At 44.1% G+C, this 27,034-nt stretch overlaps 1 protein-coding gene across 2 annotated transcripts; it reads left to right on the top strand.

Annotated features, from left to right (window-relative positions):
• The first annotated feature begins 674 nt into the window (after positions 1-674).
• Positions 675-23,843, top strand: MTX3 (metaxin 3). 2 transcript variants are annotated; one of them, XM_075932347.2, is made up of 9 exons: positions 675-805; positions 2,072-2,141; positions 4,718-4,794; positions 7,305-7,397; positions 10,010-10,192; positions 10,347-10,423; positions 12,712-12,869; positions 17,042-17,130; positions 21,240-23,843. In XM_075932347.2, exons 1-9 carry the CDS (start codon positions 788-790, stop codon positions 21,348-21,350), a joined length of 876 nt encoding a protein of 291 aa, XP_075788462.1. In that variant the 5' UTR covers positions 675-787; the 3' UTR covers positions 21,351-23,843. The 2 variants fall into 2 exon arrangements, with proteins under 2 accessions (XP_075788462.1, XP_075788460.1); XM_075932345.2 differs by having other exon boundaries at positions 703-868.
• The last annotated feature ends 3,191 nt before the right edge of the window (positions 23,844-27,034 follow it).

Raw genomic sequence — 27,034 nt, 5'->3', positions numbered from 1 at the left:
CTGGCAAGTTTTTCTGCAAAAACAAGTGCTTTTGCGGAAAAACTTGCCAGTCTAGACACAGCCCTGAAGCGGCGAGGAATCCCGTGGCACCTTACAGACTCACCGAAGTGTTGGAGCATAATCTTTTGTGGGCAAAGACCCACTTCCTCAGATGCAAAGACTACTGAGTGCATCAACACGTGCTTTCCACTGCTTCTGAGTGCTCGCTCTCGCCAAGAATTGTTAAGTCCACCTGCCGCATGGTGGGACAGCTCTACCCAACAGCGCTAATGCAACCGCCCGCCGGCCCGCTATATTCCCGCTCCGCTTTACAGGGAGCGGAGCCTTCTCTCAGGCGCTGGCCCTGGGCAGTGCAGACGTGCCTGTTGCGCTGCTGAAGGCTGCCAGCCAGGCCCGGTACCAGGCTTTAGGAGGCGCTGCGCACGCTCAACTAGAACCGGAGTGAAGGGGAGCGACGGGAATTCGGAGTCCCGCTTGTAACACCCGCTGGAGCTCAGCCGCACCACCCCTGCCTGCGGTGCCAGGGGCCGCTCCCTGTCCCTCCGCACCGTGCCCGGCGCTACAAGGCGGACAGATCCAAGCACCACGCGGGGGCGCGCGCGCTGGGCTGCGAACTCGCAACGTGGGGGCAGGGCCGCTCCGAGCTGGCCCCGCCACCCAGAATCCCGCGGCAGGCGCTCCAGCCCTTCTCTGCCGCCGGCCGGGCGAGAGCTGCGCGAGACCCAGACGCGCCCTGCAGCCGGAAAGGCAGCCCGGCTCCAGGGAGCGCTTCCGGGGTCACGGCAAGATGGCGTCTCCCATGGAGGTGAACTGCTGGGGAGGAGACTGGGGGCTGCCGTCTGTGCACCCGGAATCCTTGATCGTCATGGTAACGGCCGGAGTCAGGGGCCGGGACCCAATCAGCTCGCGGGCGGCGGGTGGGGGAGCAGTTCGCCCGGATCTGACCGCGGGCTGCGGCTGGCACCGCGCTGGGGGCGGTCCGGGAGGCGCCGGTGCAGCGGTCTGTGGAGCGGTGCCGGGCGCGGGGCCCTGGTTCCCTTCTCGGCTTCTGCAGCGGTGCAGCCGGGCTGGCCGGCGGGGATCGCAAACGCCTCCCGCCGCAGCCGCCTGCCCTGTCCGGTCCGGTCCGGTGCGCTGCAGCGCGCCCCCGGCGAGAGCCCCGTCGGCCGCCGATGGCAGCAGCGGGAGCCGCGCCGCGATGCTCCGGAGGTTCCCCTCTATCCCTGGGCTGTGATTTGGCGTTTGTTGCGGTTAATGCCGGTTCCCTGACACCGACTGGCGCGTTATACACCCCTAGCGCGAGGCTCTGTAGGCCACAGGAAAGTGGGTCCGGGAGGCGCTTCTAGTCAGATACGCGAGCAAAAAGCCCATGAGTTGAAGAGTGTTAGTGCTTGGTTTTTTTTTTTCGTCCTACCTGTGGCCCTGAATCTCCAAAGGTGTACATGACACAATAGTTTTCTAGCGTTAAACCTCAGGAGTTTGCAACCTAAATTACTATTCCTGCAATCTGATCAGTTTTGGTGAATTTTTACACCATTGTAAACCCCCTTTGAAGTCATTGAACCAGCTCAGGTGAGATTTCATGGTTAGGTAGGGAATTGCTTCCATGTCTTTTTGCATTTAGCCTTTGGAGACCATAGTAATGCTTGGTCTGTTTAAAACACAGAGTTAATTTGGATAAAAGGTATTCTCTGTAGAATGTATCAGAGGGATAGCCGTGTTAGTCTGAACTCCTCGTCATCTCTGTAGAATGGCACTGATGTTGTCACCGTTATCTATAAATGTTCTCACGTTTAAAAATTATTCTCATTAAGCATCAATATCTGAACTCCCTAAAGCAACCCTTTTGCAAGGAATAGAAATACGAGGAAGTAAGAAATTCTTTTAGCATAAAAGGATTAATAATGTAAGTTAAAACACATTGAATGTGCCTAATGAAATTGAGATAACGTGCCACTAATAACTTGATTATCCAGAAGTCCTCTGCCTTGCAATATCAATTCTTAAAAAGATCGCTCACATTTTTTCTCGGGAATCCTGACTAGACTTTTTAATACAACTTTTATTGCAGGCTTATGCCAAATTTTCTGGTGCTCCAGTAAAACTGAATGCTATTGATAACTCATGGAGAGCCCCAAAAGGTACTTGTTTATTTGTTTTTGTTATTTATTTTATTTTGGTGGTTTTGCTTGTACACACTAGCCATTTTACAAATGAAGGCCTGACTTTGTAAACACTTATGTAAAACTTTGGCATGTACATAAATGAATTTATCTATTTGACTTCTCGCTCTCATAGACCTAGTGAGGCAAGCCAGTCCTCGCTTACAGATAGCCCCTGAACCGGAGGCATATACTTACTACCAACTTCACTACCAACTTCACACACCAAAACAAAAACAGTAATCCAAGAACCCGTCCCTGCAACAAATCCCATTGCCGGCTCTGTCCGCACATTTATCCTTGTCACAGCATCATAGGGCCTAACCACATCATCTATATACCATCAAAGGCTCATTCATGTGTACATCTACTAATGTAATATATGCCATCATGTGCCAACAGTGCCCCTCTGTCATGTACGTCAGACAAACTGGACTGTCTGTAGGCAAAAGAATAAATGGACATAAATCCTATATTAAGAATGGTAATATCCAAAACCCAGTGGCGGAGCATTTTAACCTCCCTGGTAACACAGTTTCAGACTTGCAGTTGTCCATTCTCAGACATAAAAATGTCAAAAACAGCCTGCAGAGGGAGACCGCTGAGCTGGAATTCATATGCAAATTTGACACCTTGAACCAAGATCTAAATAAACACACAGAGTGATTCTCACATTACAATAGGTAATTTCCCATTCATGTATTCTCACCTTTTCACCACTGTTGGAGATGAGCCACATCCATCAAGAACATAAGAACAGCCATACTGGGTCAGACCAAAGGTCCATCTATCCTGTCTGCTAACAGTGGCCAATACCAAATGCCCCAGAGGGAGGGATCACAATAGGTAATCCTCACGTGATCCCTCCCCTGTCACCCACCTCCAGAGAAACAGAGGCTAGGGATACCATTTCTACCCATCCTGGCTAATAGCCATTGATGGACCAACCTCCATGAATCTATCTAGTTCTTTTTTGAACCCTGTTAAAGTTCTGGCCTTCACCACATCCTCTGGCAAGGAGTTCCAAGGGTTGACTGTGTGCTGAGTGAAGAAAAACTTCCTTGTCTTTTTTTTTAAACCTGTTGCTTGTTGATTTCATTTAGTGACCCCTAGTTCTTATAGTGGGGGAATAAGTAAATACATTTTCCTTATTCACTTTTTCCACACCAGTTGTGATTTTATATACCTCTATCGTATCCCACCTTAGTCTCCTCTTTTCTAAGCTGAAAAGTCAAAGTCTTTTTAATCTCTCTTCATATGGGACCTGTTCCAAACCCCTAATAATTTTGTTGACCTTTTCTGAACCTTTTGCAATGCCAATATATCTTTTTTGAGATGAGGCAACCACATCTGTACTCAGTATTCAAGATGTGGGCGTACCATGGTTTTATATAGAGGTAATAAGATATTTTCTGTCTTACTCTCTATCCCTTTCTAATGACTCCTAACATTATATTTGCTTTTTTGAGTGCTACTGCACGCTGAAGCTTTGTCTACACTGCAGGATTTTTGTTCAAGAAGCCTTTTGCGGAAGAGATCTTCAGCAAAAACTTCTTGTGCAAAAACGCGTCCAGACCTCAAAGCACATCGCAAAAGCAATGTGCTCTTGCGCAAGAAAGTGTCCACACTTCATGGACACTCTTGTGCAAGAAAGCACTGATTGCTATTCACAGAATGGCCATCAGAGCAACTGTGATTTTGTCGATAGGGGTGCTTTTGCACCCTGGTGGAGCATCCACACCTGCCTTTTTGCGCGAGAGCTGTAGCGCAAAAAGAAGTTATTCCTTGTGGGGAGAGAAGTATCTCTACTGGCAAAAGCCCTGTGTTCTGCTGATTTACTTGCACAAAAATGTGCGTGAGGTGTGGACGCTCTGCCGGTTTTTGCACAAAAACAGTTTGTTTTGCACAAAAACCTTGTAGCGTAGATGTAGCCTGAGTGAATATTTTCAGAGAACTATCCACAATGACTGCAAGATCTCTCTCTTGAGTAGTTGTAGCCAAATTAGTCCCCATCATATTGTGTATATATAGTTGGGATTACTTTTTCCAGTGTGCATTACGTTACATTTATCAACATTACATTTCATTTGCCATTTTTGTTGCCAAATCACTTAGTTTGATGAGATTTTTTTTTTTTTTGAAGATCTTCACAGTCTCCTTTGGTTTTAACTGATTTAATTAGCACTGATGTCACATTCTCATCTCTGTATCCTTTTTTTTTTTTTTTCCTTTTTTCTCTTCAGCATCTGAGGAAGTGAGGTGTAGCTAACAAAAGCTTTTGCTCTAATATGGTGATGTCCAGCCGGTTCTGAAGCTATTACGAACTAGCCAAACTCAAGTGGCCAAATAGCCACATGTGGAGACCCTGGCTTTAATCCCTAATAAGTTTGTTAGTCTTTAAAGTGCTACCAGACTTCTTGTTTTAGTTGTAATAGAGTTCTCTGATTTGTAAAACTAAGCACATTCATAAGTATTTGTAGAATTAGTTCCCATTTCAAATTAGATTGCATGTATCTGGTGTAAAATGTGTTGACAGTATAATTCTCACTCCTTAGGAGATGTGCCAGTGTTGATATCAGAAAACACTATAATTGCCCAGCCAGCAAAGATACTAAACTTCTTAAGAAAGCAGGTAGGTCTCAACTTGCTAAAGAGAAGTGTTGGATTTAGTTCAGTTTAATTTGCAACTTGTTTTTTCTCTAACTTGGAGTGTTTTTACTTGTCCCAATATATAGAATCATAGAATCATAGAATAATAGGACTGGAAGGGACCTCGAGAGGTCATCGAGTCCAGCCCCCCGCCCTCAAGGCAGGACCAAGCTCCGTCTACACCATCCCTGACAGATGTCTATCTAACCTGTTCTTAAATATCTCCAGAGAGGGAGATTCCACCACCTCCCTTGGCAATATATTCCAATATTTGACCACCCTGACAGTTAGGAACTTTTTCCTAATGTCCAATCTAAACCTCCCCTGCTGCACTTTTAAGCCCATTACTCCTTGTCCTGTCCTCAGTAACCAAGAGGAACAAATTTTCTCCTTCCTCCTTGTGACACCCTTTTAGATATTTGAAAACCGCTATCATGTCCCCCCTTAATCTTCTTTTTTCCAAACTAAACAAGCCCAGTTCATGAAGCCTGGCTTCATAGGTCATGTTCTCTAGACCTTTAATCATTCTTGTCACTCTTCTCTGTACCCTTTCCAATTTCTCCACATCTTTCTTGAAATGTGGCGCCCAGAACTGGACACAGTACTCCAGCTGAGGCCTAACTAGTGCAGAGTAGAGTGGCAGAATGAGTTCACAAGTTTTACTTACAACACACCTGTTGCTACAACCTAGAATCATATTTGCTTTTTTTGCAACAGCATCACACTGTTGACTCAAATATCCATATAAATGGTTTCTAATAATACAAAGCCGTATTCTGCAACTCTTACTTCCGTAGAGTGTTCACTGCATTGTGACTACTCATAAGTAACTGTCACTCAAGTATAAGTAAAGCTTGCAAACTGTGGACTGCTATTAGCTGTTGGACTAACCATCACCCTTCTAAGGTTTACAAATAAAACCAACAAAAGAAAGCCTCATTGAGCAGGCTCACCCAGCCTGAGTTGTGTATTAAGTGTTCATATAGCTAATTTTTCTAATGTTGCTGGTTTTTATAGATCACATTTTTGCATAAGGTTTTTACATAACTGGATTACTGTAACATAATTTTTTATTTTTACTTTAAATGCTCTATTTTTAATTTGCTGTGGGGAGGGGTGTTTGAATTGCATAATAAAGAAAATATGGAACCCTTTTTAGTGATGCACATTTTGGCAATGTGCAGTTTTACTTTAGATGAGCCATATCTAGAACGTTAAGTTATCTGCAAAGGGTGGGAATTGGTTTGTACTGTTTTTCATAAATAGGAAGAGGGCCTAAAATGGTATTGTCTCTTTTTTCCTCCCTACTTTCTTTTTACATTAGAAATTCAGTTCCTGTCTAGCCTGGAAGAGTCTCTGATGACTGGAAAGTTAGTGATATTTTGACATCAGAAGAATTAAGAGAGTGAAAGCTGAGAATTGGAGCTGGGAAAGGATTTTTAATCACACTGTTAAATAGGTGTTAACCCAAGAATTTTAAACTTCAGTGGCTAAGGAATCTTTTGGAGAAAAGACATCGATTAGAGATTCAATCTCTCTCTTTCCAATCAAGGTGTGAGAATAACAGTATGCATCCTCCAAGATATCCAAAAGGCCTTCCACCAAAACTGGAAAGAATATTTCCAATATGGCTAAACTTGTCTCTTTTTGGCAAAATGAACTTCCAAATCCTCTTTATACATGGTAAAGACTGAAAATGTGGGCACAAGGCCCATTTAAAAAAAAACCTCTTGCAAGTTATCTTTTTAAAAGGAACAGATATGGATCTGCATAAATTTGTGTGCATCTCTCAGCCTTATACTCTTTGGGAAGTTTCTCACTTCTCTAGAAACCAGGAACGGTACACAATAGTTTATAAATATATCTTCTCTTTTCTTTCCTTGGGCAGTGAACTACAAGGCTAACCAAAAGGGTCAAAATCTGATCTCAGCTGACTTAAATGGAGTTGATTTTCTTTTGACTTCAGTAGAATTACTCAAATTTATGCCGCAGTAATTGAGTCTAGAATTTGGTTTATGATACCATCAGACATTATTTACATTTTTAAAACTGTAACTTTGAAAAATAACAAGAATGTCTCTCTGAACATCACCATATGGGCATGAGATTTTACAGAATATTGAGAGAACTATCTGTTGGAGGAGTTCAGTACAGTATTGGGACCTGTGTAATACTTTTTGCATCTGTGTTACTCTGCTGCTTCTTGGAAAGCAGATAAAGCAGACTATTTTTCTGGGCCTTCCCAGTGGAGGCTGAAGATACTGGGAGCAGTAGAGAGCTTGGGCAGAGAGAGGTTTAGCACAGTTGGTGTGGGTGATTAAAGGAAGGAAATTTCAGTAGATACACATTTTCTGTTCTTAAATTGCCATTCACATGATCTGCTTAATAACTGTTTAGCTCTACAGAAGTCACCAATTGTGAGACTTTTTTTCTTTGTGAGATGTTTCATGTGACACTATGTGTGTGTTGCATATGTATTTTTTAACTTGACAGAAGTACAATGCTGATTATGAACTATCTGCAAAACAAGGAGCTGATACACTGGCATACATTGCACTACTTGAAGAAAAACTGCTTCCAGCTGTGGTAAGCATCTACAAAAATAAAATGGTGGTCAAGATAAAAAGTGATTAATAATTAAGGGCATTCTGTCCCTATCTATCCTGTAAATTTGGGGTGTGTTAATGCTGTGCTGTTATGTCTCAGATCTCTGACACCAATAGCTTGCCCATAAGCACAAAATCTCAACATGGCTTCCAACAGCCTAGATATTCACTGCAGGGTGACACTAACAGCCTTTCCTGTCCCAAGTGTCCCCAAATCTTTTCTCTTCAATTTTTAGTGTGTCATACTCTTCCCTTCTAGTTCATCTTCCCTGAAGGCATGAACTGCACAGGCAGTGACAGAACCCGTAACTGATGCGAATGATGCCCCAAAACGTGTCAACTAGAAATTTCAGATTTGTTTTATTTAGTATAGTTGGCCCTCCCTAACTGATACCAAACAAGGGAGTTTGCAGGACTAGGGGAGGTCAATGCCAGTCTCTCTGCAGCTGGCTCTCCCCAGGGATGCCAGTCTCCCAGCTGGGCTTTCTTTCTGGCCAATGCCCCAGCTCCCAGGTTCCCCTCCTGGCTGCCAACCCCACAGTCAGCCCTGACCACTGGGTTCCCCTCCTGGTGGCTAGCCCTTCTGCTGCTGGCCTGGCTGCCTCTCCTCCTGCTCCCTCTCCCACCTCCCCCCAGCCCAGCTACACACCTGACCCCAGCCAGGCTCCCAGCTGTTGGCCGCCAGCACCTCTGTTGCTAGGCTCTCACCCAGCCTCTAGTCTCAGCAGCAGCAGCTCTCTAGTCATACATGGTCCTACCGGACCATGGATGTTGCCAAACCAGAAAGGTTCAGCTGTACTCCTGAATGAGATCTGGCATCCTTGACTATTTTTTATATTATCAGGGGCATAACTGTGGAGGTCTTTATAAACAATTTGGAACTGCTCAAAATGTGCTGGTATAAAGATGATTTAGCAGAGTCTGCAAACGCCCACAGCTGAACTGCCCAAGTTTAAGAGAAATTTCACATGTGCCACTAAAGTGTTTGATTTAGTCTTGTTTTGTAATGTATTCTATGACCTAGATCTATGTGTTCCCTGTACATCACATCTAGAATTGTAATAAAATATCTATCAAAAAGTAAAATTACCATCCTTAGCAAATATTCATGGGTTTTAAATACTTTTTTCTAAAGATATCCAGGGAAATTTTCAGATGAAAACTACTTTAAGATACCTCTAAAGAGGTATCAGTTGTAAATAAGTACAAGACTCCCAATATTTAAATACAAGTGTAAAAGCCTATGCATTCAAACAACTTTAACTCTTACTCTATTAATATCCACCAGTAGTCTCCATGCCTCAATCACATCTAATAGAGGCCATAAGCCTTCACCAACATATTGTGAATTACAGTAAAGCTATAGAAATCTGTAGCTGCTAAGATTACCTTTATGTTGGAGTTATGAGACTTTGGCCCCAGTTTGTATAGGAAAAAGCCATTACCTACCATTCTACAGGTCTACAAAATCTCACAAACAGATGCTGACACTAGCCTAACCTGTTAACAGTCGCCAGAGAGAAATATACACCAATATCTCCCTCATCCCACTTAGTTCTGTAAGGGTACAGCTACATGGCAGGGGCTAAAGTCAAATTAAGCTATGCAACTTAAGCTACGCAATTGACGTAGGTGAAGTCGAAATAGCTTAATTTGGCTTTTGGTGCTGTCTACGCAGCAGGAATTCGAAGGAAGAACACTCTTCCTTTGAATTCCCTCACTCCTCGTGAAATGAGGGTACAGGAGTCAGAGTAAGAAGTCCTCCAGCTCGACATTATTTTGAAATAAAGGCTTGCTGTGTAGTTGTACCCTGTCTAAAACCCATCCCCTCATTTTGTTCCTCATTGAAGGATACAGTGTATAATCTTTTCCCTTAATGAATTTGGTATGTGGTTTTGGGTCGACTTCACCCCCCCCCCCATAGGTGCCCGAGGCTTTGAATTAAAAACACAGCAAAGCGCTTGTGGTTCCCAGTCCCACCACTACCACATTGCCTGGCAGCTGCCCCGGGATGCTTCAGCTTTTTAAAGTGCTCACAGCTCTAGCCCCTGCCGGGGTAGCACTGCATTTAAATAGTCACAGTAATCCCAGGCAGCTCCCAGGCAACACGGTAGCAGCAGTTCCGGGAGCTGCGAGCCCTTTAAATAGCAGCCATTTAAAGGGCTTGCAGCTTATGGGCCCCCCTGCTATTGGAAAAGCACCGTGAGCAGGAGCCGGGAGCCATTTAAATATGATGCTGATATAAATAGAAAGTGGCCAGATCAAAGTGTTAGGTGGGCTGGATCTATCCCCTGGGACACATCTTGCTGAGCCCTGATATGTAGGATCTGTTGTGGATTTTTTTAGAATTTCATTTTGAATGTTATGCATTAACTACAATGTCCTAATGCCTTAATTTAATAAGAGATAGGTAGAGCCTTAACTGTATCTTAATGCTTAGTGTGTGGGAATATAATTTAATATTGAGCCTGTTTTGTTTTTTCAATACTATAATTTCTGTTGTTTGTGTGACAGAGAACCTTACAGAGTCTTTATAAAGAAAAGCATAATGTTTTCATTAGCATTCTTATTGACTTTACTGTGTTGATACAGCTGCACACATTCTGGATTGAGGCTGAAAATTACTGTAGTGTGACAAAGCCATGGTTTGCTTCAAGGATACCATTTCCATTGAGTTTGTATCTACCTGGGAAGATGTCCAGGGAAGCACTTAACAGGATCCTGCTGACGAGGGGAGAGCCTCCACTATACAGTCTGAGTGAAGTGGAAGCACTGGTATGCTTTATTTTATGAGTAACTTAAGTACAAATTGGTACTGACAAGGGGAAGAATTGAAATGGAGACTTATGTGTTGTATAATGACAAATGCTGTTCTGCATACTGGTCTTCCCACTTTTTATTGCTCTTAGGTCACTTTTTCTCTTGTTAGATCTACCGAGATGCCAAAGAGTGCCTAAATCTTCTGTCAAACAGATTGGGAACATCTCAGTTTTTCTTTGGAAATACGTGAGTGTAAAACTTTTTATGATTGATAGTCAGCTCACACAGTGCATGTTCCAACATTATTGATTATTTGCAGGAATGTGTCATAATACTTCATAATAGGTTAATGTTTAACATTTATCTTTGAAGATAAGATCCAAAGAGAGATGTGTATGTTATAAACAAACATAGTACTTTACTGTCAAAGTCTGTTCAGTCAGAGGTCCTCGTGAGCCAAACATGATGATTTTTCACTAGACCCTGAAGTGCTTTCCCCACTTATTTATATGTCTTTTACTGATAATGGCCATTGCTTGAACAAAATAATTAAAACCAGGCCCATCTACTTTTACTGTAGCAAACTCCCAGTTTTGCCCACATTGTGCCACCTCAGTCCCAGGTATGGAAGTCCCTACATGTAGTAGACCCACAGAAGGTCTACTGTGCAGAGGACAATCCAATGTGTACTAGCGTGGTAGCTCTTTCCAAAGTAGTTCTGGGGGATTTGGAAGCAGGAAGGGAGGAGCAGAGATACAATGGTTATCTTAATCCAGTGGTCTCCAACCTTTTTACAGCCAAGATCACTTTTTAAATGACAGAACAAGCCAAGATCTACCGCCCCACCCCTTTCTTGAAGCCCCGCCCTCTCTATTCTCCTCCTCTCCATCACTTGCTATCTCCAACCCTTACACTACTGCTTTTTTCCCCAATTCTTTTGTAGGAAGAAGTTTTTCCAACATTTGACCTATTTAGCCTGGACCAAATGTCAGAAAAGCCCCTTCTTTTGGAAGCCCCCTTATTCCTCGTGGAAAGAGGAATATAGGGGTGACCAAAAGATCATGTTTGCTCTTCCACTAAAAGAAGCGGAAGAACAAACGCAACCCTGGATGCAGAAGAGTTTTTCTGGGAAGTCTCTGGAATCCTGAAAAACTCCTGCAGTCTAGCCGTATTCTCACTGGGTTGAGACAGGATGTGTAGGCTCCGGGGTGGGAATGAGGGATTTGGGTGTGGGAAGGGGTGAGAGGTGAAAGCTCTGGGAGGAAATCTGGATGCAGGAGAAGGTGGATAAAGGGACACTGGCTCGGGAAGGGGACTCCAGGCCGGGCACTGTTGGGCTCAAATGTAGGGTTAGGGTACTAAGCAAGCCACAGATGTCTGGATGTGAGGGTTCAGGAATTTGGGGTGGGGTATATGAGGGGCTCAGGGCAGGGGGTTCCAGTATATGATAGGCTCAGATCTAGGGTCTGGGGGAAAGGGGAGTGCAGGAGTGTTATGATGGGGGCTGGCCCTAACTGGGGGTTGGCCCTAACTGGGGGTTTGTTGGCCAGGCTTCATTTTCAAATAAAATACTATGTCAAACACAAAAAGTTTCTGCATTGTCTGTATTTCTGAGAAGGGCAGGGAACCTGTTTTGAGTCTGGGGTCACTGACACACGGAAAAGTTAGTTGAGGCCACACAAGTGAGATGCAAAAAAACCCTCCTCCAACCCCCCCCCCCCCAAGCTTCACTAATGTGGCCCCAACTGTGTTGGTGGGAGCAGGGGACATAGTACTGGGGAAGGGTGCTAGTGGGTGCTTCGGCAGGGGACAGGGTGCCAGTGGGGACAGAGTTCTGTGGGAGGGGAGAGGGGACAGGATGCCGGGAGCCAGTGGGGACAGGTTTCTGGGGCTGGGGAGAGAGAACAGGGGAGTGGGGAGAAGGGGGCACTGGGGGCAGAAAGTCCACTGCACCCACCTCCTCCTAGGACCCCCTCCCCCAAGGGAAGCCAGTGCGTGCCTCCTCCGGGGCCGCTGCGTGCCTCCTGCAGCGCAGCCAAACCCCCGCGCGCGCCTGCCCATGAGCCAAACCCCCCTTTCACAGCACAGCCGACCGGTTGTTGGCCACGGTCTTAATCCAATTAAGTGGTTCCCACACATGTGCTTAGCTAGTGCCTACTTCTCTTTATGGGCTGTAGTGCTGAATGTACTTGTGCTTTGTGGCTTGTGAGTAGATTGTGTTTCCTTTCATAAAGTTTGTTTACTTGGCCTTTGCACAACAGACCAGACTGTTTCAGTGGTGGTGCAAGAAATGGTTTGTAATGTGACTTAAAACACGCACCATACATTGAAGCAAGGCTGAATTTTCATTCTGAAATTAGGCTGCTTGAGCTTGTTGGAGCCTGTCAGATTCCAAAGCTCTGAAGTTGGAACAAGTGCACCCAGCTTGATTGTGTGATGAAGTCACAGAATAACTGGTTAAATTGTGCTTTGCATTTTATTTGGCGTGTGTACGCTATATTGTTAATATTTAGTCTATTTCACCTTCTTTATAGGCCTACAACCTTGGATGCCTTTGTATTTGGTTTTCTTGCACCTCTTTATAAAGTGCACTTCCCTAGAGTCCAGTTACAAGAGCATTTGAAACAGCTTTCCAATCTGTGTCGCTTCTGTGATGACATCTTGAGTGGCTACTTTAGACTTAATGTTACAGGTAAGCAATGTTTGTTTTTCCTCTTTAACATATATATTCAAAAGAAGGATTCCTCTTTCCACTAGATGTTAAATTGGAACTGTATTAGCCAACTACAAAACTACAATTGTGGCTTGTGGTTTGTCATGTTGAGGTTGTGGAGAAGAAATGAAGTCATGATCAGTATCATTTGATAGTAGTAGAAAGTAAAGCCTTTGAACAGTAGAGTGACAACAGCACTTGTTTAACATTTTAAGTGGCTTCTCCTGCTCCATTCTCTTATTATCTGTTATTTGGAAATGAGAACAAATCTACATTTGTTCTAGTGTATGAAACTGAGAAACCTGATTGTTCCTGTACTTTAGCTTAAACAGACATCTCCTTTGGGTTAAGAAGATAACTTGAGTCTGTGGCCAACTTTGGTGGTCCTTAAATCGAGCAGATTTCCCATTGAAATCAAGGGGAAGGTTTTGCTGAAGTATCACAGCATTTGGCTCTTATTTACCAAATTTTTCCTCCTGCATTTATAATCTGTCCCTTCAATCAGGTTTCTGTTCCTTTTGTCAGAAACAACCTACCAATGTATGTCACTCCAAGACCCGTAGCGTAGTTCTTTTTCCCTCTTCTTGTGACTATCGTAAGAAGTTCGTTTGCTACTTTTGCCCAGCACATGGATATGGTCCTTTAACTCAAGTAGAAGAGTTTCATGCTTTTAGATCAGTGGTTCTCAAACTTTTTGGCCCTTGGACCACCTGGCTTAATGTTAACCTTTCCGTGGACCACAAGTTGCCAATGGAAACTCACCATTAATTACATAATTATGCCCAAGCCATTTTGCTACTGCTGCAGCTAGGGAGAATGATTTGATTTAAATTATTTAAAAGAATAAGCGTTTTAACTTTCTCATGTTAGTTTATCAAACTTCATTTTAAGTAAAGTAAAATATTTATTTATGTCCAAGAAAAAGGGTTTCAATGTTTTCTTTCTTTATGGCAGGGGTGTGGGGCCATTGACCCACAGAAAAATCAGTTGGAGAACCACACAAGTGGGAAGCAAAAAACTCTTCTAAAAAAACCCAAACCCTCACTGATGTGCTCCCAGATTGAGACACTTTATTACTCTGGTGCTCCAGATCCACTGGGTGAGGGGAGAGGACAGGGAGGACTAAAGGAAAGGGCCTCCCATAGGCCAGATTTACTTTCCTGGGGTCCCAGAGTTAGTGGATTTTGTGGTCTCCTCCCCCTTAGCCTTAGGGTAGAGACAAAAATGAGGGGTTCAGTGTGTGGGACAGGGCTACCAGCAAATGGGATTGGAGTGCAGGATCTGGGCAGGTGGTGGGGAGCAGAAGGGGGTGAGAGTGTGAGGTCTGGGTGGGAGATAGGGTGCAGAAACAGGCTGGGAGTAGGGTGTCTGGCTGGGGAAAGGGAGCAAGAGCAAGGGAGGGTGCAGTGTGTGGCCAGGAAGGAGGGTGCAAGAGCAAGAGAGGACGTAGGAGCAAGCTGGGAGTGCATGGGCTTGGCAGGGGGAGAGTGTGAATGAGGGGAATTGGGGTTCAGGTGTCTGGACATGGGGGGCACTTATTTGACTTCACACCCCCATTGTTCCCAGCCAGTGGAAGCAGCGGGGAAAGCCTCTGGACAGCGAGTCACTGCACTGCCATTTCCCCAGCGGGGTGGAGAAGTGGGGAAGCTCAGCCCCCCCTTCTACAGAGCTGAGAGCCCTCACTGCTGCTCCAGCTTTGTGGTTGCTGCGCAGCCGCAAGGCTGGAGCACTAGGTCCGGCTTGTCACATGGGGTTGGGGGTGAAGAAATGCCAACCTTCTCCACCAGACGTGGCTCGTGGAGAGAGGGGCTGCATAGGGCCAGTATGCAAAGTGAGTTGGGCAGGAGACTGGGGGACAGCTGAGAAGAGGGTTAGAGAGTGTGGAAAAGGTGGAAGCTGAGTAGGACGGAGCAGTGGGGTTTTGATGTTAAGGTGGAGAAATTCTGGTCTGGGTGAAACCTGGCAGGGAAGGGACCTGCATGAACGGGTAGTACCCAGGGCAGGGATGGGGCCATGCTTAGGCTGTTTGCATAGCTGAAACAGGGCGTTTGCAGTGGATACAAGGAAGGTGTGGGCTTTGGTCTGGACGTGATTAGCTCACTCAGTTATTGCAGTCAGTCCCCCACACCACCTCTTCTTCAGGCCCCTGTTGGATCGGTGCTCTCCGCACCACAGCGTTGTTGGTGCAGCTGGGGTTATGTCTACGCTACCTCCGGTATTCCAGAAAAACACTGCTGCGACCAGGGAATGCATCCTGTTTTTTTGGATCAGTTTCCCAAAAAAACCCCAAACGGGCATGTTCTTTCGGAAGCCCTGAATTCCTCATTTTATGAGGATTAAGGCCTCTTCCGAAAGAGGAGGTTTTTCCCTCATTTGGCCCCATGTAGACAGGCCAAATGTCAGAAAAGCCTCTTCTGAAAAAAGAATTGGAAAAAGGTATGCAAATTGTGATTTGCAATTTGTGCACCTTTTTCTGAAAAAGAACTGCAGTGTAGACATAGCCAGGGTCGGAAGAGGCTCAGGGCTGCTGGTCTCTGGCTTACCCAGAGACCAGCTTTCCTCCTCATCTCCACCTTATCTGCTGCTGGGAGGGTAGAAGGAGTCATCCGAGGCAAAGCTGCAGGTGTCAGGCAGCTTGGAGAAATCCTCGTACTCCTCATAGTCTTCCTCCTCCTCCACTGCCACCACCTGCTCCTGCTGCTCCCTACTCCAGGCCTGTGGCTCCTTCTCCCCCTCTGGGTTGGGCTGGACCTTCTGCTGCTCCCCCTTCTGCCTTCCCCCAGGGCCCTGCAAATCCCCAGCCTCTATCCCTCCCCAGACAGGAGCACCATGCTCCCTGCACTGGGGCTTGTGAGAGGGGCTAGGGGGTGAGGAAAAATTACCCTCCCAAGGGGGCCACTGACCAAGCTGCTATTCCTGATCCTCACACAGAGAAGGGGACACCCCCATGTACCTAGACCCCCACAACTTACTCTCAAACTCCCACAATTACCTCTCCTCTTACACTTCACAGCTACCCCACTCAACTACTTAGAGGCTCCTACAGATAAACCCCCTCACTCACTGAGATCCCCTGCCCTGTCCACATCCCAGCACTCAGTGTAGACAGCCTGGCTACCTTACATCTGTCTCCCAGCCATATGTAAGAGTGGAGTGGACAGGGTCTGGCAGGGTCCGCATTCCTAGAGCTCCCGCCTTTGTGCGGGACGGGAGAGGGAGTGGGTTAAGGGAGTTGTCATGGTTGGAGGACGCATCAGGGCCTGCCAGGTTGTCTGGAAAGGACGGCAACTCCAGCAGCTCCCAAAGAAGCTGGGATAAACCCCCGGCTGAGCAGAAGAGGGGAGGCTCCGCACTAGGAAGTGCTACCATCTTGAAATCCCCACGCATTCCGCTTTCACATTTCCATCAGGAGCAGATGGAGGAGCGGTGAGAAATCCCCCCTGTTCCCTCTGCCTGGTGGCCATGCTTTTCTGCATGCCCCTTCTGCCCCTTCAGCATAACCGCCCCACTGCTGGGCATCCCCTTCACGCATGTCTATTTACGAACATCAACCTGCAATTGGAAAATTCCCAGGAGCTGGAGTTTCTCTCTGCGAGCCGGGTCTGGTGCGGAGAATCGGGGCTTTGTTCACCTCCACCCCTCTGTGTGCTTTCCTATCCAAAAGCCAGAGCTGGTGCTGCAGCCGCACAGCTGTGCAAGGTCCATGCTGCGTGGAGGAGGAAGGGGGCTGAAATTGAGTTGTGGACCTCCTGGGAGGAGGCCATGGCCCACACTTTGAGAACCACTATTTTAGATCCAGAGATCCCAGGTTCAGTCTGGCAGATAATCCAATTGAAACTTTCCATTGTTGTAACAAGGAACCTTGTTTGTAAAGGGTCAAGAACCACTTTATTCTTGCCTTTAAAGCATTTCAAAAATTAGAAGGGTGCACCTGTATCTATATAAGAGTTAAGGTTCAGGGTTTCAGTTTAAAAACAAAAGGCTACAATCTTATCTGTAATACAAAGTATTTCTTTATTCTCTATACAAAGTATTATTCTCTGTTTCTAGTGGTGGAAAAACTGCATGATCTTTCTTTAAAAAAAAAAAAAAAAAGCTTTGTAAGAGACTAGTAAAGCTCTTCTAAATTTCTTTCTGCTTTGGTGATTTAGGCTTATCTCCATCTGGACAGGATACAGTAGATGCAAATCTGCAGAAACTCACACAGCTTGTAAATAAGGAATCCAACTTGATTGAAAAGGTTATTTTTCTTCAGTCTTTATTTTCCATTAGTTCTTGTGACTTTGCTGTTGACTTTTCTTACTGTTCTTGCATATTGGTCTATATAACAGAGTTATGTCAATGCAAAGGCACTTACGTTGATCTAACTGTAAAAAACTACACTAAAATGTAGTTCCCACCGATGTAACTCAGCCACTACATTGACTTACACCTCTCAAAGAAGTAGAGTTAGTAGCACTTTAATCAATGTAGTCAGGACCACACAGTGTCAATGTAAACACTGCAGAGCATGCTTCAATGTTGCTGCCTTTCAGTCCTGTCTCACAATACCCCATGTTAACAGTTAAATCAGTGCTAGCGCTTCAAGTGAGGATGTGCACTGCTGAAACAAGCATAGTATGGAGGTGTAAAACCTATTCAATTACTGTGGTAGTTGTATGTTGATGTAAATTAGGTTGACTTAATTCTGTACTGTAGACTTGGCCTAAGTAATCATTGTAACTGTACAATGCAAATTCTTCCTTTCTTTGTTTCTTTGCAAAGGTTAGTTTGCATAGAAAAACATGAACATAATGCCATACAACTATATATTTGAGAGATCTTGTTTGTGAGCAAGCGACTCTGTCTGCTTGTTCATTTGTTCAAGAATTCTTCCTAAGAGCTAGGACCATCAAATCTGCAATGTAGCTTCCTTTTAAAGCAAGGCAAGAGTTTGGTTTTGCAGGTGAGGAGCTGAAGCTCCACCACAATATGTGTTCAAGGACACACAAACCATACAGAAAAAAGACAGAATCACCAGGCAGGTGAAAGGAGCTGGCTGAGGGCACCTGCTCCCCTGTCCGGGGCTGCCCCAGCTGTTTCTTTTGGCAGGGGGGTTACAGCTCTCTCCCTCCCTTTGCACGGGAACATTGCTGGTTGTTCCCCTTCATCAGTGAGTGAGGGGAAAGTGCCCAGTTTGCTCCATTCCTCACTGTGACTGGGAAGCGCAGAGGTTAGATGAACCTGGACCTGCCCCAGTTGGGGGACATGCACCCCTACCCTGGCTGTGCCCGCTGAAGTTGCAGCAGCCAAGGAGAGGCACTTACCTGACCCCAAGCTGCTGTGGTGAGAAAGGGAAGGGGTTGTCCTCTCTCCTGGGGGTAGCCTGCATAGTGAGCTCCTTATTGCCAGTCCCACCCCAGAGCAATGATTTTAATGGGGGAAAAAAATTGAGTTAGGTACCTGAGCAACACCAGGTATACCTTCTAGTTCAAAATAAAACAGTAACAGATTCTTGTTCTTCCTGAAGTAATTGTTTTGTTGTATTCAAAGCAGTACAGTTGACAAAGAAAATACAGTGTATTCAAACATTGAAGGATAACACAACATGTTAGTAGGAGTATGTATTATTTGCGTCACAGTAGCACCTGCACCATGGCCCCCTTGTGCTAGTCTCTACACCCATGTAAAATATGCAGGTCTTGCCTCAGATCTTGTCATCTTCCAAAGGCTTGCATCAGCAGTTTTCTTTTGAATAAATGCTGGTAACTAGCAGAATTTGGTTAACTGTGTCTCTATGAATAATTCAGATTACTAATTCCTTATTCAGGGAGAAAATAATGAGAGAGGCAGTTTTTCAGTTAGGCCTGAAGTTCAGGTAATCCATATCTGTACTAGAGACCAAAAGTCCTTCCCATGTAATTGTTCAGGGCCTTGTGTGAATACAGGCAGTCCCCAAGTTACGCGGATCCGACTTATGTCGGATCCGCAGTTACGAACGGGGCCGTTCCTCTCCCTGGTCTCCAGCAGACCAGGGAGAGGAAGCAAAGCGGCGGAACACGTGGGCAGCGGACAGGGCTGTCCGCTGCCCACGCGCTCCGCGGCTTGGCTCTGCTTTGCTCTGCTTTGGCCCCCCCCCCCCCCCCGGTCTGCAGACCAGGGGGAGGGAGGGGGGGGGCAAAGCAGAGCCAAGCCGTGGAGCGCCCGGCCAGCTGACAGCCCAGATGCATCTGGGCTGTCAGCTGACCGCGCGCTCCGCGGCTTGGCTCTGCTTTGCCCCCGTCCCCCCTGGTCTGCAGACCAGGGGAACGGGGGGAGGGGCAAAGCAGAGCCAAGCCGCGGAGCGCGCGGTCAGCTGACAGCCCAGACGCGACTGGGCTGTCAGCTGGTCGGGCGCTCCGTGGCTTGGCTCTGCTTTGCCCCCTCCCCCCCCGTCCCCCTGGTCTACAGACCAGGGGGACGGGGGGGAGGGGCCAAAGCAGAGCAAAGCAGAGCCAAGCCGCGGAGCACGCGGTCAGCTGACAGCTGTCAGCTGGCCACATCCTCCGCGGCTTGGCTCTGCTTTGCCCCCTCCCCCCCGTCCCCTTGGTCTGCTTTGCCCCCTCCCCCCCGTCCCCTTGGTCCGCGTCTGGGCTGTCTGCTGCCCGTGTGTTCCGCCGCTTTGCTCCCCGTCCCCCTGGTCTGCAGACCAGGGGGACGGGGAGCAAAGCAGAGCAAAGCCACGGAGCCCGAGGGCAGCAGGACAGCCACGGCGTGTCTGGGCTGTCCCGCTGCCCCCGTGCTCCATGGCTTTGCTCCGGACACCTGTGGTACAGCAGCTGGGGCGCTGCCAGTTGGTCCCGTAGCGCCGCTCTGGGCGCTACTGGACCAACCGGGCAGCACCCCAGCTGTTCTGCCCCAGGCGTCCTGATTCAGTCACTGCTGGTCAGATTCAGCAGCGGCTGAATCAGGACGCCTGGGGCAGAGCAGCTGGGGTGCTGCTGGGTTGGTCCAGTAGCTCCGAGGAGCGGCGGCGCTACTGGACCAACCCAGCAGCACCCCAGCTGCTCTGCCCCAGGCGTCCCCAAGTCAGCCGCTGCTGAAACTGACCAGTGGCTGACTACAGGAAGCCCCTGCCCCAGGCTTCCTGGAATCAGCCGCTGATCAGTTTCAGCAGCAGCTGACTTGGGGATGCCTGGGGTTCTTAAGTTGAATCTGTATGTAAGTCAGAACTGTATGTAAGTTCAGCAGCGGCTGAATCCGGACGCCAGTTCCGACTTACATACAGATTCAACTTAAGAACAAACCTACAGTCCCTATCTTGTACGCAATCCGGGGACTGCCTGTAGTCTTATCAGTTTTGAGATGCCTACATGATTAGATCTACTGCAGTCTAACACTACCCCTTTTATTATGTTTATCACCACTTAAACTGGCAGCAGACAGTTTTTTCATGGTGTCCCCTAAAATGTGGATCTTGTTCCCTGTGGACATCTATTTAAACCCATTCCTCTCCGTTTGAAGACCCAAAGGCTCTCATATGTAACTATTTATCATTCCATCTAGGAACATTCCTTCTTTCCCCATGTCACTCTGTATTTTTGATCCCACATGGGTCCGTCAGAAGTTCTGCATTCTGTTCTGTGCTTGTTTCTATGGCTGTCAGAAGCACTAAATTACTGGAAAAAATATTTGAGGACTCTTAAGCATTTAAATCACTAAAAATGCTATCCAGATGTGACTAAAATAACTTTCAAAGAAAAATATCAATGTATCAAATGGTTTGTTCATGAATAATGTAGAGAATTTTCAGCATTAGTTATTGATTATAGTATATTTGCTGAATTTTATGCATGGTTCTGTGTGAAGTATTTCAAATTCCATTTATTTCTTCTGGGAAGTTAAAATCCTTTTATTCAGAGATTGCTTTTCATGTGTCTTTGAACGGCTGTTATCATGCTATTTTAGCCTTATATCATATAAATCTTTAGCTAATTGAAATTCTACCAACTCCTCTGAATCACTTCTGAAATTTAAGGGTTCACTTTTGCAAGGTGCTGAATGCTGCTTCTTGTGCTGAGCATGCTAATGTACCAGTTGGATTTGTCAGCTGTATGACTTTTGATCCAACAGAATTTGGCTGTCATAAAGCTGATACATTGGATTCCTTGGAGAAGGTCTGTCACACCATTCTCTCAGTGTTCCCAGACAGATGGCTCAAGGAAGAGCCTATAGAATCATCTTACCACTTACCTGCCATGGAGCTGAGAGTAGAAAGAGCAGGTTGAGGCCACTTGTATGAACATTCATGACTGGAACCTGGTATATGGGCTGTTGGCATGCTCTGTGCTCTTCTGTACACCAGATTCAGCTTCCATTTTGTTTTTGCAGATGGACGATAACCTTCGTAAGAGTCCTCAACATCCCCCACGGAAGCTGACAACACTCAAACTTACTGCAACAGGAGAAGAAAACAGTTCATTGAATCGTTTGTCACCCTGAAAGCCTGTGTTGCCATATATGTTTGTTTGCCTTCAAATAATCTCAACTTCACAGTAATTCTCTACATAAATGTGGTCTGGCAAGGGGAAGAATTCCCTAATATCATATAAAACATCCCATTTGTCTGTATTCCTATAGGAAAATGTATAGCCCAATTTGACCACACACTAAGTTGAAGATAGAGTGAATTTTTAAACAATGTACTGTATGAAATTGCCTTAACGTCTGCAGATTTTTGCCTTTTGGCACATTTGTTGACTTAGAATTCATTTTACTTTTAAGATTTTTGGTTTTATTGTAACCATGTTATAGCTTGACCAGATTGCTATACAGTAGTGTAGCTACTCAGTCATCACTTCTAGCATTTTTCTAGATTTTAGCAGATTACCAAATTCAGTTCTAAAATGAGGAAATAATGAACGATTGTCTTTGACAGCAGACAAGAACTGAAAAGCAATGAGGGATGTTTGCCATTTTTTAATGCGCTTTCACAAATAATGTATTGTGTATATCTTATATTTAAGAGTGTGTATATTTTAAGTCACATTGCATTGGTAGGAAGCACAGTGACCAAATATACTAGAACATCACCTCTGAACCTCTGTTGAGATCTGGCCTTAGTCAAACAAGTTTCTTGAGCCTACTGGATAGCCAGGCTACAGAATCACAGCACAAAGTACAGTAGAAAGATTGGAAGTGTTGGTTCAGTAAAAGCAAAAGACCAGACTACCTGGTCTGGACTTAAGTTCATTGGTTAGGGTTGTGTGAAGAGGCTTGCAGGCCTTTCTACAACAGGCCAGTCTCTAACCTGTCATCAGTGTCTCACTTTTCATAAGCACTATAATTCACCCTAAAACTAAAGCCATTTAATCTTATTCTTTGACTATCAAGTCCTTGTGAGTGTCACACTGGAAACAGATTTTTCAGAATATATTCTTTATTGATTTGTTAAAGGAGATATGTGAAATTATGTTCCCTCTTAGCAGCACAGTCATTTACAGAAATCCAGATAATTCTGAAATTTTGATCTGTCAAAGATGCTTTATTAATGATATCAGATTACTGAAGATGCTCAGCCAAAATGCAAACTCTTTTCATCAAGTGTTAATTCAAGATTTAGTGTAAGAGAATGATGATTTAGATGGGTATATGTGCAAGATTACTACTAACTTCATTTGCCAAGTCCAACTAAGAAGTCTCAACATTTTTCCTCTCAATTTTTGCCATGTTCAGTATATGTAGATAAACTATTTATACAGACAAGTCTGTGGATTGTGTAAATACTGTAATTTTAGAATATTACTTTATCAGCAAGGAATGTAATCTTAACTTTAATATATCTTATTTATAAATAAAATGCTGAATTTCCAATGGATATATGGAAATAATCTTTGTTACATGTTACTTCTAAAATGTTTGTTTTAGCAATTTGAGACATACTGAAACCACACACAATAATTGAATAAGATAACTTTCATGTACGTCCCCAGGATTGTCAAATGTTTTGAAAATTTTTACTGTCTGCATCTTGACAAGGGATTTAGAATGTGATCATGTTGCATAGTTTCTCCAAAGTTCTTTCATAATCTAACAAGCATGTAATTGAGAAGAAAAGTATAACTTGGTTAGTTTATTTTCTGAATACGTGCTTGCCCTTTAAAACCTTATTTTGTAAAATAGTTGCATTCTTGCACTGAAATTAAAGGAGTTTTTGAAGCACATCTTATCCAGAACTAAAAGTTTGTATTTGAGGCTAAGTTTCTTATGGAGGTGTTTGAATATATGAAGCACTTCTACAGAATGATGAAAGGGAAGCTTAATTATCACTTGGGTAGAATAAGGAGGACCAAGAGGTGGATTTGTATATTACATCATAGATTGTTTAAATTTAAATAATCTTTTTCGAATAACTTAATTTTTATATTAAATATCTTATAAAGGCTCCTCCAATCTAATTAAATGAGTACTATTTTGTTGTTGGCCAGACTACAATCAAGCCCCATTTAGTCTTAATCTATCAGTTAGTTAATATTAAGTGATTTTATTTAGTCGCTACTCTCATTCCAGTCAGTGGATATATCATTGTTAAATCTTTTGTGCAGTCCAATATTTAAGCAATGTAACTCTCATGTAAAAATATGCTTCTTTATGTGGAAATCTTAACCTCTGGTCTCAAGACAGATACCGGATTATGTGTGTGCTATACTCCAGTGATGAGCAGTTTGCTGAATCAGTTGTGTCATTTAGTGATTGTCTCAGGCTCAGTCTGAGAATGAAAATGAGTAGGCCTATCAAGTCAGCATGCAGTTTTGTGTGAGCTAAGGTATATGGTTTGGTGTGGATGTCAAATGTTTAAATATAGTTTGTACATGTAAGTCCTTTCAAAAAAAAAATAAAGCAAACTTTCCTGTAACTAACTTTATTTTAGTTGCAGGGACATTTTTAATAGCATAAAGAATAAAATTAGAAGTATAAAGAATGCGCTGCAGTAAATGTGCTCTGTTTTTTCTATTTTTTTTTCTATTTTTTCTGAGAATCTTAGTGGGGTAGGATATGTTCTTAAAAATAATTGCGTTTTTATAAAGTTACAACACATATGCCAAAATGGCTTAGGATTATATTAAGAAAACCACTCAAATTATTTGATTTCTGGTTAAAATACTTTTCCAGACTCATAAAATATGTACCTCTTGTACTCAACGTTATTATTTTTGGCATTCCAGGGGAAACCATTTATAGTGGTATTTCTCATACATAACATTAATCGATTTTTTTTCTGTTATATTTAAATCTTGTTGCTGTAGATCAAATGCTCAGCTGATATAAGCTATTGAAAGAGCGGTTAAACACACCGGTCTTGTCGGAGATACTACTTTGACATGTTAGATTTAGAATTACTGATTTAGACCCTCATTCATCAAAGTACTTGAGTATAATTTAAAAGCTAAACCTGTGGTTTAGTGCTTTGCTGAATCGGGGTCTTAAATCACAGGAGAATGCTTAGCACCTTGTAGGATTGTGAAGTGCTGAATTCTCTCAACACTCACTGACAGATCTCATAGGAGTTCTGAGCTTGCTGCATTACTGAGCCATTGATCATAAACACTGGAATTGATATTGGAGCAAGTTAAAGTCTAGACCAGTGGTAGGCAACCTCTAGCCTATTGGGAGTCTATGTGGCTCATGAGACATTTTGTTTACTGTTGCCCATTAGAGTTGACAGATTCTGCTAGTTTCCGTTTGCATCGTTTTTCCCTACCAGTATTACTAAAGTGACATGCACATAAAGCAAGGACACATGAAGTGAGGTGCATGCTGATTGCACACAACATTTAGGCTGTGTCTAGACCGACATGATTTTGCGCAAATATTTTTAACAGAAAATTTTTTCCGTTAAAAGTACTTGCGCAAGAGAGCCTCTATACTGGCAAGTGCCTTTGCGCAAAAGATTTGCTTTTGCGCAAAAGCATCCGTGCCAGTGTAGACGCTCTCTTGCTCAAGAAAGCTCCAATGGCCATTTTAGCCATCGGGCTTTCTTGCGCAAGAAATTAACGTTGCTGTCTACACTGGCCCTCTTGCGCAAGAATACCTGCGCAAGAGGGCTTATCCCTAAGAGGGAGCGTCAGAGTATTTGCTCAAGAAGCACTGATTTTGTACATTACAAAGTCAGTGTTCTTGTGCAAATACTCGTGGCCAGTGTAGACAGGTGGCAAGATTTTGCGTAAAGCGTCCGCTTTTGCGCAAAATCATGCCAGTCAAGACGCAGCCTTAATGTAAGAGAGACCCATTTCCCTCTGCATCCGATCAAAGTGCTCCTATGGTTCAGTCGACACACCCTGCAAATTCTAGGTACGCAAGCTCAGTTAGTAAAACTACCCAGTCTTGGGAGACCATATTGATTACGACAATTTTGCAGCCCACTGAGATGGAGAGCCACTCCTGCAGCCCACTCAGCCCAGGTTGTCCATCCCTCCTCTAGATATGCTGAGCCTAATTGCAAGGAATGATGGCCTTTGCTAGGTTTGGGGTGTGTGTGCAGAAGCTGGCAGGAGCCATGCTGCCTGGGTGTCACCATTTTAAGATTAAGCTGTCTCTCTTTTTTGGGTTAGTTTTTAAATAACAACCAACAGTAGAGTTTATCAAAGAATCTTGCATACCTTGTATCTGTAGACAGTATGATTTTATTTCCACCCCGTTGCCTTTAAAAACACATCTTCCAATAAATAACTTTGGGAGAAGATTTTCCGGTGGCATCATTTGTCCTTCTTTCACATATCCTCTCACTTCAAATCCTTTTGTTTAAGTCCTAAATACCAATATATTCAGTAGCTTCAGAGGGGTTGCTGAGTTAGTCTGTAACAGGAAAAACTGAAAAACAACAAATAGTCTAGTAGCACCTTTAAGACTAACAAAACATGTAGATGGTATCATGAGCGTTCATGGGCACAGGCCACTAGACAGATCTGGACTTCTAACACTCCTGTATCTGAAGAAGTGGGTTGTGCCCCAAACGCTCATGATACCATCTACATGTTTTCTTAGTCCTTAAGGTGCTACTCGACTATTTGTTGTTTTTTAAGTTTTTCCTTTTTAATATATTCAGTGTTTTACAATAGTGAAGTTATGGATGTGGCTCTGTGGATGCTTTTACTCCATTATTGGTGTATGTAATGTTCCTTGTCTCATAGTTAGTTAAGCCTACAGTGAATGAGAAGGCAGAAAAATCAAGTGTCTTGTGTATCAAGAATTTAAATAGAACCCGCCTTCCATTAAGCATTCCATATTCAGTTTGAATTGCTCACATTGTTTTGACATAGGTGGTGAGGTAGTTTGCAGTTATCTTTTCTGGCAGACTTTCCACTGTAACATTAAGGTTTGACATTTCCAGGGGACTGACTAAAAACATTGTCAGATCATTACAACTCCTTTGTGAGCCCAGTGTGTAAGTGTCCTCCCCATTTTTATAAATGAGGGAGACTCAAATCACAGCAAAGTTATTTACACAAAGCAAATTGAAAATAAAGTTGGTCATGGTCCAGCTTTATCTTATGCCTGCCCACCTGCATTGCTTTTCCTAATTCTTTTTCTTAAACAAGCAGACAAGACTTGTATGATTACTCACTTGTTTCAACAATCATTTATCCGCTGACTTAGCTGCTCGGCAGGTGACTATAAGGAATTACTATTTAGATTTGATCAAGTTCGGGACCAACCTTTTCTACTTAAAGAATAGAAACATTTGCCTATCTAGGCTGTAAATATTCCTTTCTCCCCAATAGCAAAGGTCAGTTTATAATGACCCTCCCATTTAACTGTTCTCTACTTTTTAAAATATGGTACTTGAGTTTCTTTGATGTATTCCTACTCTGACATATCTCTTATTTGGATGGTTATTTCTGAATAAAGGTGTTTGACTTCTCTCTCTCTCTTTCTCCTCTTCTCCCTTCTCTTATTTTAAGTAGGTCTCTTTCTATAAACTCCATTACTGCAAGACTCTTCACTCCTAGTTTTGAGTTGGAGAGCTATGGCATACAAAACTGGGCCACTAACAAGAAGCTCTCTAGTTTTCATGTGGCAGTGTCCACTGAGAATAATTGCAAATATTTTTTTTTTAAGGAGGAAGGGCATCTTCACTTCCTTTGCAGCAGTAAGTTATTTAACCAGATTAAGGGTACATATCAGAG

The sequence above is a fragment of the Pelodiscus sinensis genome, chromosome 6 (assembly GCF_052426305.1).
Source record: "Pelodiscus sinensis isolate ZL-2025 chromosome 6, ASM5242630v1, whole genome shotgun sequence".
NCBI classification, from domain to species: domain Eukaryota; kingdom Metazoa; phylum Chordata; order Testudines; family Trionychidae; genus Pelodiscus; species Pelodiscus sinensis.
Note: the sequence above shows the minus strand (reverse complement) of the source record. Positions and strands in the feature narration are given on the sequence as shown.